Source organism: Pseudorca crassidens, chromosome 10 (assembly GCF_039906515.1).
Source record: "Pseudorca crassidens isolate mPseCra1 chromosome 10, mPseCra1.hap1, whole genome shotgun sequence".
In the NCBI taxonomy this organism is placed as follows: Eukaryota; Metazoa; Chordata; class Mammalia; order Artiodactyla; family Delphinidae; genus Pseudorca; species Pseudorca crassidens.
Window position 1 is genome coordinate 101,496,124 of NC_090305.1, and position 12,681 is coordinate 101,508,804.

The window sequence follows — 12,681 nt, forward strand, 5'->3', positions numbered from 1 at the left end:
GCCTTAACTCAAAAATGATGGCTTGCTTGTGTACGTGAGCCTCTTAGAGAGAAAGGATTCATTTCTGCTGTCACCAAGTTGTTATCACGGGGGGTTAGCAGAGCTCTCCCACCCCATTGTCTCAGCTGAGGCTGCCGATAGCCCCGGGAGGGAGGTGTTACAATTTTCCCTACTTTACAGGTGAGGAAATTGGAGATCTGGCTGTTTTCCTAGGCTTCACACAGCCCATCGAGTGGCAGAGCCGGCTGAGAACTCTCTCTCCAGGGCCCGCTCCTTGAGGGACATGGTACTAGAAAGACCCCTTGGTGCCCTGGTTCTTTCTTCTCAAAGTGCCCTGTCCCAAGTACCTCCTTAGGTTCAGTTCTCTCTCCCCAGGGCACATCCTCTCTGTAGGCTCGACCTTGACCCCAGAGAGGACACCTCAGAGCCCGATGGGCTCTGGGCAGCCCAAGGGGAGTGTGGCATCCTGTGCAGCATGGGGTGAAATGAGAATCTGTGTCCTCAGATACCTTCCACCCTCTGCTGGAGTGCCTGGCATCCCTCTGGTATTTAGAGAGGGAAAACTGTTCACGGATCGTTCCAAGGAATGCAGATCCCCAAGGGAGAGGAAAGCACCTTACATTAGCTGTGTCACAGAGTGGAGCCTTTGCAGTGTCTGGGTGAGAGAAGAGAGATCAGAATGGCAGTCACACAGGTCCTGCACTCAGGAGGGCCCCGCGCTTGGTTCAATGTTCTGCTGCCTCCGTCTTGAAATGATTAATAATTTTTTAGTTTGTTATTTTGCACTGGGCCCCGCAAATTATGCAGCGGGTCCTGAGTGGGACACGCAGGAGATGCAGATGTGGCCGCCCCTGCTGCCCTCTTGGCCTCCCTCCCAGTGGGACCCGCCAGGCCCCCAGCAGCAGTTCCACATGCTGCTCTAGCAACGTGGGTGCTGCACTTGCCTTTCTAGGAATCTTTCTTCTGAATTGCGTGGTTTCAGAGAACAAAAGTGGGTTTTCTTGCTCGTAAAACAGATCACTGAGCTGAAAAGGAACCTTTCACCAGTAAATATCTGTTGAATGAATAAGTTCTGAGCTGAGATATTTCAGAGCACTCTGCCTCTCGTTCACTTATTTATTCACTTAACAAATATTTCTTGATCTCTTTCCTGCTTTTAGCTTTATGCAAAATAACATGCCGAAGCTATGAAGGAGAAAATGTGATAAAGAATGGGAGCTTATAGTGATAGTTAAGTGAGGAAGATAAACTTATGCTGTATTAATTTTCTCCAACATTTTACATTTTTTTTTTTTTTTTTTTTTGCGCTGTGCGGGCCTCTCACCGTTGTGGCCTCTCCTGCTGTGGAGCACAGGCTCCGGATGTGCAGGCTCAGCGGCCATGGCTCACGGGCCCAGCCGCTCCGCAGCATGTGGGATCTTCCCGGACCGGGGCACGAACCCGTGTCCCCTGCATCGGCAGGCGGACTCTCAACCACTGCGCCACCAGGGAAGCCCCATTTTACCTTTTTTTAAATTGAAGTATAGTTGATTTATAATGTTTTGTTAGTTTCTAGTGTATGGCAAAGTGATCCAGTTATACATATAAATACATATTCTTTTTCATATTCTTTTCCATTATTATTATAGGATAGTGAATATCGTTCCCTGTGCTATACAGTAGGACCTTGTTGTTTATCTATTATATATTCTCCCACATTTTATTATGAAAAGTATCAATGACATAGAAAAGTTAGAAGCATTGTATAGTGAACACCCATATATCTACCACCCAGGTCATAAATTAACATTTTGCTCTTTTTGCTTTATCATATATCTATTCATTTATCCATTTTTCTAACCAATCATCCATCCAACTTACTTTTTGATTAATTTCAAGTAAGTTGCAGACAGCACTAGACTTCACCCCTAAACAATTAATTTCACACTAATTTTCATTTCAGTGATCTCAGTTCAATCAAGAAAACTTTTTTTTAATCAAAAAGGAAAATAATACATAGATTTTTGTATAAAAGCAAATCATTTTCTGTCAAATAGAATTGTGGAATGATAAATAGTATATATGCACAATGAAAAAAATTATTTGTTTTCCTCTGTGTGTATGAGGCAAAGAGAAAAAAGAGAAATAAGAAAAGAGAGGAATTTCCTCAAGGTGATGAGGAAAGAGAGAAATCAGACAGTCCTGTGGAAGTGGGAGGTGAGAGCTACCTGGGGAATGACGAGCTGGGAGCATTTTCGGGAAGTGCTTCCTGCTTCCTCGCAACCAAAATAAAAAATAAAAATCCCTGAGACCATACGGCCCTAGCCTTCTTTCCTCCTTCCCGAGGTGACTGTGGACAGTTCCAAGCAATTGGACTTGGGCAGGGCTGAAGGGGAAGCTCTAAGGTATTGGGTGTTGGCTTTAGGAGTGGAGAAAGGTACAGGCTGAAGCTACAGATTCAGGGGTTGTCCTGACAGAGGTAATGGCTGGGGTGGAGTTGGGTGAGTGGGTGAGACCCCTGAGGCTGACAGCAGGAAGTGATGGGAGCAGAGGGTAGGACCGTGTCACAGGAAGAGAAGGTGATGCTGCTGAAGCAGTCCGAGGAGGCACACTAGGAGGAGTCGGACGGCTACCCTGGCTGTGGCCGCGCAGAGCTTGGAAGAACACCTAACGCGAGCCTCTGAAACGGAGACCTGGAAGTCTTAGCGATCACCTCCCTGCCTCTCACGTATGCCACGGGAGAAGATGCAGGCTGAGAGATCACTCAGAAAATTAGTGATGGAGCTGGAGCAAAATCCGTGCTATCCATGTGGTGCTTTTCCAACAAAGTAACTCAAAGGGTTCCTTCCACAAGGATCAAATGCCTTGGGGTCTTGCTTTTTTTCTTTTTTAGTTGAAGTATATTATATTTGTTATGGGTAAAAGTCACAGGCATACAACATAGTGATTCAATATTTTTATAGGTTATTTATCGTTATTATAAAATATTGGTATATTCCCTGTGCTGTACAATATATCCTCGTAGCTTATTTATTTTATACACAGTAGTTTGTACCTCTTAATCCCCTACCCCTATTTTGTCTCTTCCCCCTTCCCCCTCCTCACTGGTAACCACTAGTTCTCTCTATCCGTGCATCTTCATTTTTAAAATTATATTCACTAGTTTGTTTTATTTTCTAGATTCCACATATAAGTGATATCATACAGTATTTGTCTTTCTCTGTCTGACTTACTTCACTAAGCATAATGCCCTCTAAGTCCATCCATGTTGTTGCAAATGGCAAAATTTCATTCTTTTATATGGCTGAGTAATATTCCATTATATATATATATATATATATATATATATATATATATATATATATATATATATACATGCCACAATCTTCTTTATCCATTCATCTGTTGATGGTCACTTAGGTTGCTTCCATATCTTGGCAATTGTAAATAATGCTGCTGTGAACATTGGGGTACATTTTTCTTTTTGAGTCAGTGTTTTTGTCTTTTTCAGATACATACCCAGGTGTGGAATTGCTGGGTCATATGGTAGTTCTATTTTTAGTTTTTTAAGGAACCTCCGTACTGTTCTCCATAATGGTTGCACCAATTTACATTCCCACCAACAGTGTACAAGAGTTCCCGTTTCTCCACATCCTCACCAACATTTGTTATTTGTGGGGGTTTTTTTTTGATGGTAACCATTCTGATAGGTGTGAAGTGATCTCTCATTGTGGTTTTGACTTGCATTTCCCTGATGATTAGTGATGTTGAGCATCTTTTCATGTGTTTGTTGGCCAGCTGCATGTCCTCTTTGGAAATGTCTATTCAGGTCTTCTACCCATTTTTTAATCAGATTCTTCGTTTTTAAAATTTATTTATTTATTTTTGACTGCCTTGGGTCTTCGTTGCTGCACACAGGCTTTCTCTAGCTGTGGCGAGCAGGGGATACTCTTTGGTGCAGTGCACGGGCTTCTCATTGCGGTGGCTTCTCTTGTTGCAGAGCATGGGCTCTAGGCGTGCGGGCTCAGTAGTTGTGCCGCGCAGGCTCAGTAGTTGTGGAGCACAGGCTTAGTTGCTCCGCGGCATGTGGGATCTTCCTGGACCTGGGCTCGAACCCGTGTCCCCTGCATTGGCAGGTGGATTCTTAACCACTGAGCCACCAGGGAAGCCCTCTTTGGTTTTTTGATGTTGAGTTGTATGAGCTAATTATATATATTGGATATTAACCCCTTATCAGTCATATCATTTGCAAATATTTTCTCCCATTCAGTAGGTTGTCTTTTCATTTTGTTGATGGTTCCCTTTACTGTGCAAAAGCTTTTAAGTTTAATTAGGTCCATTTGCTTATTTGGGGTCTTGCCTTTTTTTTTTTTTTTTTTTTGCGGTACGTGGGCCTCTCACCGTTGTGGCCTCTCCCGTTGTGGAGCACAGGCTCCGGACGCGCAGGCTCAGCGGCCATGGCTCACGGGCCCCGCCACTCCGCGGCATGTGGGATCTTCCCGGACCGGGGCACGAACCTACGTCCCCTGCATCGGCAGGCGGACTCTCAACCACTGCGCCACCAGGGAAGCCCTGGGGTCTTGCTTTTTATCTTTAAAAAATCATAAGAATTTGGCCTTCTACTCAAGAATTTATCTGGCTTTGTCCTAATGTAAAAATAATGTTTTTGCTAGAGTATTTCTCAGTTTTCTTTAAACTCATACCACTTTTTGATTAATATAAAAATCTAACAATGCCTTGTGGAAGTTTTAATACCTACTTCGACCTCCCTCCCCAATTGAGGGTCACCTATAGCAGGATCCAGTCTGTTTTCAGTATAGTCCTACTAGCAAAGGTTTTGTTACATATGACTTTGCATATTTTATGTAATGAAAAAAGATTTCAAATATAAAAGTGAAATAATGAATATGCTTTCTCAAATAACATAAGCCTCTTCCCATTTGAGAACCATTCATCTAAGGAGACTTTCTAGATTTATTTCATGCTTTGTGTGTCCTGGTAGCCTCTTCTGTATTGGTTAGGAGTGCTTTTAGATGCAAGTAAAAACTCCCACAACAGTGACTTAAGCAAAAAAGATATTTAATTATTTCCGATAATAACCAGCCTTAAGGAAGATGATTCCAGGGTCAGTTCAGCAGCTCAGTAATAATAGGTCTCTGGGCTGGCGTCTCAGTACTGCTTCCCTGATGGCCCCAAGATGACTGTCATAGCCCCGTGCATCACTTCCTGTCACAAAGAAGAGGGCAAGTGGGAAACACCCTTTTACTTGTTTTGCTCATTTGTCAGTGAGGAAGAACTTTCCAGAACCGCATCTCTGCCATGAGACTTCCCCATCTACTTCCTTGGCTTCTAGGAGTTGTGTTTCAAACCCACTCCTAGACCAGCCACTGGCAAAGAGGAACGAGGGGGCATATGCAGCTGAGACCAGTCATGATGCAGCCCATCTCCCAGGACATGTGCAACATGGGACTTGTACAAACCTCCCCTTGTTTTTGCTCACCCCTCCCCTCACTAGAATGTGAGCTCCTTGAGGACAGAGGTTTTTGTTTTGTTCACTGCTCTATTCCCAGTACCTAGAACAATGCCCAGGAATGCAGTAAATAGTCATCAAGTGAAGGAAGGGAGGAAGGAATGGCTAAAGAAGCAGGGGATATAGGCTGTAGGTAACCAGCAGTCTATCAGCCCCGACAGTATACAACCCTAGCTTGATCACTGTGATAGCACTGAGTGACTCTGCTGATCACCGGGGCTCTGACCTGAATCCTTGTGTCTTTCCTCCCAGGGAGTGAGCCATAGCTGGAGGCTACTCTTGTGCCAATGACCCTTCCCAATTCCTCCAGCGTCTTGGAAGACAAGATGTGTGAGGGGAACAAGACCACCACGCCCAACCCCCAAATGATGCCCCTGGTGGTGGTCCTGAGCGCCATCTCCTTGGTCACAGTGGGACTCAACCTGCTGGTCCTGTATGCTGTGCACAGCGAGCGGAAGCTACACACGGTGGGGAACCTGTACATTGTCAGCCTGTCGGTGGCCGATCTGATTGTGGGGGCCGTCGTCATGCCCGTGAACATCCTCTACCTCCTCATGTCCAGGTGGTCCCTGGGACGCCCTCTCTGCCTCTTTTGGCTTTCCATGGACTATGTGGCCAGCACAGCGTCCATTTTCAGCATCTTCATCTTGTGCGTTGATCGCTACCGCTCTGTGCAGCAGCCCCTCAGATACCTGAGGTATCGCACCAAGACCCGAGCGTCGGCCACCATCTTGGCAGCCTGGTTTCTCTCCTTCCTGTGGGTTATTCCCATTCTGGGCTGGCAGCGCTTCATGTCGAAGACCTCAGGGCACCGGGAGGACAAGTGCGAGACGGACTTCTACAATGTCACCTGGTTCAAGGTCATGACTGCCATCATCAACTTCTACCTGCCCACCTCGCTCATGCTCTGGTTCTACGCTAAGATCTACAAGGCTGTACAGCAGCACTGTCAGCAGCGGGAGCTCATCAACGGATCCCTCCCGTCCTTCTCTGAAGACAAGCTGAAGCCAGAGGACCTCAGGGTGGGCGCTAAGAAACCAGGGAAGGAGTCTCCGGGGGAAGTTCTGAAAAGGAAGCCGAAAGATGCAGGTGGTGGACCTGTCTTGAAGCCAGCATCCCAAGACCCAAAGGAGATAAAGTCTCCAGGTGTCTCCAGCCAAGAGAAGGATGGAGGACTGGACAAATTCCATTGCTCCCCACTTAACATTGTGCAGACGCAGATGGAGGCAGACGGGAGTGGCCGGGAGTACGTAGCCATCAGCCAGAGCCAGAGCCAGCTCGAGATGGGCGAGCAGGGCCTGAACACGCATGGGGCCAAGGAGATACTAGAGGATCAGATCCTAGGTGACAGCCAGTCCTTCTCCCAGACAGACTCAGACACCGCCCCAGAGTTGGCACGAGGGGAAGCCAAATCGAACAGTGAGTCTAGCACAGGCCTGGATTATATCAAGTTCACCTGGAAGAGGCTTTGCTCACATTCAAGACAGTACGTGTCTGTGTTGCACGTGAACCGAGAACGGAAGGCCGCCAAACAATTGGGTTTTATCATGGTGGCCTTCATCGTTTGCTGGATTCCTTACTTCATCTTCTTCATGGTCATTGCCTTCTGCGAGAGCTGCTGTAACCAACATGTGCACATGTTCACCATCTGGCTGGGCTACATCAACTCCACGTTGAACCCCCTCATCTACCCCTTGTGCAACGAGAACTTCAAGAAGACGTTCAAGAAAATTCTGCACATTCGCTCCTAAGGGAGGCTACAAGGGCATGCAACTAAGTGATGCTTACGATGTCCCTGAAGGAAATACAGGAGGAAGCCTGTGCATTGCCAGACACCTGGGCTTTCTGGAGCCAAAAGAACAGCCTTAGGGGCTGGGTAGTTTGGAAAGATCATAGGCACCGTTGGAAGAAGAGCAGATGGCGGTGGTCAGCAGAGAGACTGTACCCTGAGAGCAGAATACTTCCAAGAGAATCCGATCTGGTTGGGCTCTCCTGCTCCTCGGGAAATGTGGGCGCCTCAGACTCACATTGTAATTCAAGCTTTCAGACTCGAATTAATGGGCAACCGAAGGGACAGGTGGGTAGAGTTTCCAGTAGAGAAGTAGGCAGAACTCTGGAGCCTTCCTGGAATGGAGCTATACGACTGTGCAGAGACCTTATATTGATACACACAGACAGATGCTGTCCGCTGCCAGGGGTCACCTTGAAAGGCAGGACAGCTATTCCCCTGTGACTGCTACTTCTCAGAACACCTCTCCTCTGAGCCTCTTTTACAGCCTTCTCCAGACCCTGTGTTTGAACCACCTTGGAGATTCTGCCTCATTATTTCTCACTCATGCACATCTTAGAGTTGACAGGAAATTGTGCAGTCTGCACATCCATCATTTTCAAACCCAAATTCCTTTTTTTGCTATAAAAAAAAGGCTAAATGCTGCCCTCAAAGAGAAAAGAATATTTTTTAAATGGTTGTTCATTAAAAACCAAAAAGGGGAGTGTGGGGAGAAGAAAGCCATATTTCTTGAGGGCTGTGCCAGGTTGATGTCATTTAAGCCCCACGACACCCCACAACGGGAGGGTGGTATTACTAGAGAAGCAGGTTGAAGTGCAGCAAGATGAAATAAGGTGGCTGAGATCACACAGCTAGTTATAGGAGAGCTAGAGTGAACATCCTGTGGTTTCAGCTCATCGTACCACATTTTCTACTAAAGGCAAAAATTTGTTCTATTCACGCGCGCACACACACACACACACACACACACACACACACACGCAATTCCTGAGAGTGGTGGCAATTCTCAAGAGTATATTGAGGGCTTCCCTGGTGGCGCAGTGGTTAAGAATCCGCCTGCCAACACAGGGGACATGGGTTCGAGCCCTGGTCAGGGAAGATCCCACATGCTGCGGAGCAACTAAGCCTGTGCACCACAACTACTGAAGCCTGCACGCCTAGAGCCTGTGCTCTGCAACGAGAGAAGCCACTGTAATGAGAAGTCCGCGCACTGCAACGAAGAGTAGGCCCCGCTCACTGCAACTAGAGAAAGCCTGCGTGCAGCAATGAGGACCCAACACAGCCAAAAATAAATAAATAAGTAAATTTATTTTTTATAAAAAGGGGGGTGCTTCTCTGGTGGCTCAGTGGTTGAGAGTCCACCTGCCGATGCAGGGGACACGGGTTCGTGCCCCGGTCCTGGGAAGATCCCACATGCCGCGGAGCGGCTGGGCCCGTGAGCCATGGCCGCTGAGCCTGCGCGTCCGGAGCATGTGCTCTGCAGCAGGAGAGGCCACAACAGTGAGAGGCCCACATACCGCAAACAAACAAACGAGAAAAGGGTATATTGAGAGCAGGAAGAGCTGACATAGAAGATGTTTGTGGCCACAGAGGTGATACTTTTGAAGGGACAGTGTGCATTTTCATCTGTGAGTTTTGCTGTTGATCCAAGAAAAGTCATCGTGTTCCTTTATAGGCACACCTCTCAAGTCTAAACTAGCAAAGGCATGGGAACACGCAGATTTACTTGGTGTTTATGTTGCAATCTGGTTGTGTTTTGTATTTTAAAACTCAATGCTAAACTGTAATATATGTAGCTAGTGGGAGTGCCTGTACAAGCTGGTAATTTATGTCTTATGTTCCTGTTTGCATGATCTGTTAAAATGAGAGATTTTTTACCTACCTAAAATATGATCTTTGAAACTATACTGTTACAAGTTTGATTGATTTAATACTACCTTTCTGAGTCTCTTGGACTGAGAAGATGCATTGAAATGTAATGTCAAATGTTATAAGATCTGATAAGGTTTCTCTTTGGTTTTTTAAGGACATATACATTCACATTTGTAAACATCTTTACAAAAGGACTGACTTTTTATAACGAGCTTCACTCTCTACTTTGCATCTCCCAAAGTTTTTCTCCCTCAAAACTGGGGGAGTTAAGGAGACTTTTATCCTGGTTTAGGTTATCCTGCAGATGGTCTGTTTCCAGGTCAGAAACCAGGAAGAGTTGCTTCCCAGGACCCCTCAGGACCAAGGAGCACTTTTAAGTCTTTTTCAGGACTACCCCACGCAGACTAATGGCTAAGTGCCTGTTATTGATGTTGATGAACAGTTGAGGCAACTAGTGAAGAGGAGTGGTTATGAGCCCTGATTCTGGGTCAAGGAGACTTGGATTTGAATCTGACAAGAACAAAGAATGGTCACTATAAATTGCCGGAGCATAATAAACAAGGTCCGTGGATTAGTGTGTACAGTGTTCACGGTGCTTGCAGAGTGAATGGTACCCAGTGGGACTCAAGTAGTTTCAAAATATACTGAGCGTATCCTTCTGTGCTTTACCACTGTAATCTAATCTCTACAGCACCTCGTGGGGCAGAGTTCTGTGTTTTTACAAGTAGGCAAACCAAAGCACAGAGGGATTCATAAGGACCAGGTCCAAGATCTGATTGTGGAATGGGCTTCCTCTCCACGGTATCAGCCTGCTCGTCCTACGCCTGTCTGTATGCTTGATTTAATTCTTAAATTCATGAAAGGCAAGGGACTATGGTGCAGACGTCACTCAGCCCTAGCCCACTCAGGAAAGAATCAGTGGCTGATGGCTTACACAAAATCCAGTTGAAACCAGGCTCTCTGCCCAAACTATGAAAGTAAATACCTTCTTGGAAAAGGCTGTCAGAGACCTTGATTTTAGATTAAAACTTGCAGAGTCAGAAGCCCCTTTGGGTTTCTTTTTATGGCCTTAAAGCTGGTGAGCTTAAAGCCAATTCCTCCACTGACCAATTTGTCAAATTGACCAAATGTTGGCTTCTTTCTAACTATTTACAAGGTTTACCACAATGCATCTTGGGTGAGGTTTTTAAGAGAAGTTTTCTGCAATTGTTGTGAAGTTAGAGTAACAGATTTTTGTTTTTCTTCACAGCCACATATTGAAGAAGGTTCAATATGCTTTGTCCCCAGATCACTGCTGTTGCAGGGAGAGACCGAGTTGCAGAGAGGGGAGAAATAGAGGTGAATAGACTCCAGGTGACAGAGGGGAAAACAAGGGGTAGAAATCAGAGGAAACTAGGGGAGGCAGGGCTGTTACCGAGTCCGAGCTCCTACTGCTCCTGTGTGAGAGGCCAGTAAATCCAGAGACGAGCTGTGGGAGCTGGGAATGGTGACTTCATCTGGGAAGCCAGCGGACCAGAAAGAAGGGGGACTAGTGTCCCAAAGAGCCATCTTCCCCAGTTAGAATTCCGGCTTATTTTATACTAAAAGGAGAGGGGATAAAGTCCTCGTTCCGGCCAGACTCCAGAGGGCACGTGTTCATTTCTTCCTTCCTGCAGCCATTCGCAGGTGGGCCTGACCAGGATGCTTCCTGTGAGCTAAACAAAAGTATTTTCACTTAACGCTCATTACCTGGGAGGCAGGGTTCCCAGAGATGGGCCATTGTGTATAATTTAAGCCTATAGGCAACATCCCTTTAGTGATTAATTTGTAATAGAATACAAAGGTTCTTCCCTGTTATGGGGTGGAGGGGGTCAGAGAGCAGGGGTCTAGGGGAAGAGATGGGGGACACCAAGGAACAGAAGAGGGAGGAAGGGGGAAATGAAGTGTAGAGGGACAGAGATGGGGAGAGATTAAGGGGCAGAGAGATGGAGACATTTAGGGGAAGACAAAGTGAGAAACGGAGGAATGGGAAAGGAGACAGAAGGAGAAGTGAAAAGCAGGAGACAGAAAGAGCATAAACCGAGTGGCATGATATTAATACACTCAAGAAAAATCTACATTCAAGAATATATTCTTCATTAATGTGTTCATAAGTTAAGTATAGTCAAAGGAAAAATAAAGCCATCCTTAATTTTTGGTAAAGAGAAAATTCTTTCAAATGCCTCTCTGAAGGCAACATGAAAACCATCAACTACAACATCATATAAATCTATAAAAGTTTGCAAAGCCATTCCATGCAGTAGAAATCGCCATAAGCCTTAGACGTTGGTAAGTTAGTGTTTCGCGAAAAACTGGGTTTGCCTCTTGGTGCCTATCGATCCGAAAGACACAACCAAGCCCAAGAGTGGGAGAAGGAAGTATTTATTCCTTGCAGCAAGTAAGGAGAACCCTGGAGATCTTTCCCAAAGCAGTGTCTCCCCAACAGCAAAATTGGGGAAGTTTTAAGCTAGGGGTACATGTATTTTCATGAAGGAGCATGGGTGTTGAATGAAGTCACAAGGTTCCTAAAAGGTCCACATCATCAGCCGTTAGGTTCCAGTTGATCTGGTGGTTGAGCACCTGAGGGTGGGGGCGAATTAAATTCTGCAAAACAGCTCAAGAAAGTGCTTCAGGCTAGTCTTCACCATTGGAACAGAAGTGGGAGTCTTTACAAATGATGTGTTATTTTTGCTGTTGTTGCTTCTCTTGCCTGATAACAGTTGTTTGTTCCTGCATTTTTTTTGTTGTTGTTGTTGCTCCTTTAAGACCATTAATTACAGAGACCTGTTCAAAGATAAGCATTGTGGCCAGGCTTAGATCACAAAATGGCTTAGGCCAAAAATGGCTTCTCTTATGTCAAGAAAGCCAGGCCTGGGCTTCCCTGGTGGCGCAGTGGTTGAGAGTCTGCCTGCCGATGCAGGGGACACAGATTCGTGCCCCGGTCCGGGAAAATCCCACATGCCGTGGAGCGGCTGGGCCCGTGAGCCATGGCCGCTGAGCCTGCGCGTCCGGAGCCTGTGCTCCGCAATGTGAGAGGCCACAACAGTGACAGGCCCACGTACCACAAAAAAAAAAGGAAGCCAGGCCTAGTTCTCTTTCTCTGGGGACCCCCTACCCTGTCTGCTTACATTAGCAAAATGTCCATTTAGAAAATCCATGAGTCTGCAGATTAGCCATTTGACAAATTGGTCATTTGGTTACTTGGCTGGCAGAAAATCGCTTGTCTCTCTTTTGAAGATGGGTCTTCTAAAAGGTAGATTCAAGTCTTAACAGCAGGGCGAAGAGGATGCTGGGCTCTCCTGGCTGTGACGCATTCTAAGTGCTGTAAAGAAACAATGCTGTTAAGATCTAATTTGCCAGCATATCATGCCACAATTTCTTGGGCTTTCAAAGTCTAGGTTGTGCAGTGGTTCCCATTGGGGTAGGGGTCCTCAACTGAGCTGCAAGACAAGTGATGAAGGTACATTGACCTGGATCTCTGTGGTCTTGAATA

At 46.1% G+C, this 12,681-nt stretch overlaps 1 protein-coding gene across 4 annotated transcripts in view; it reads left to right on the forward strand.

Annotated features, from left to right (window-relative positions):
- HRH1 (histamine receptor H1) overlaps positions 1-10,994 on the forward strand; it is an 83,509-nt gene extending 72,515 nt beyond the window's left edge. For all 4 annotated transcript variants that reach the window (XM_067755480.1, XM_067755481.1, XM_067755479.1 and 1 more), the window contains one exon: positions 5,762-10,994. In XM_067755480.1, the coding sequence (XP_067611581.1) occupies positions 5,797-7,260 (1,464 nt within the window). In that variant the 5' untranslated portion in view covers positions 5,762-5,796 and the 3' untranslated portion in view covers positions 7,261-10,994. The remainder of the gene's footprint in view (positions 1-5,761) is intronic.
- Positions 10,995-12,681: the final 1,687 nt, after the last annotated feature.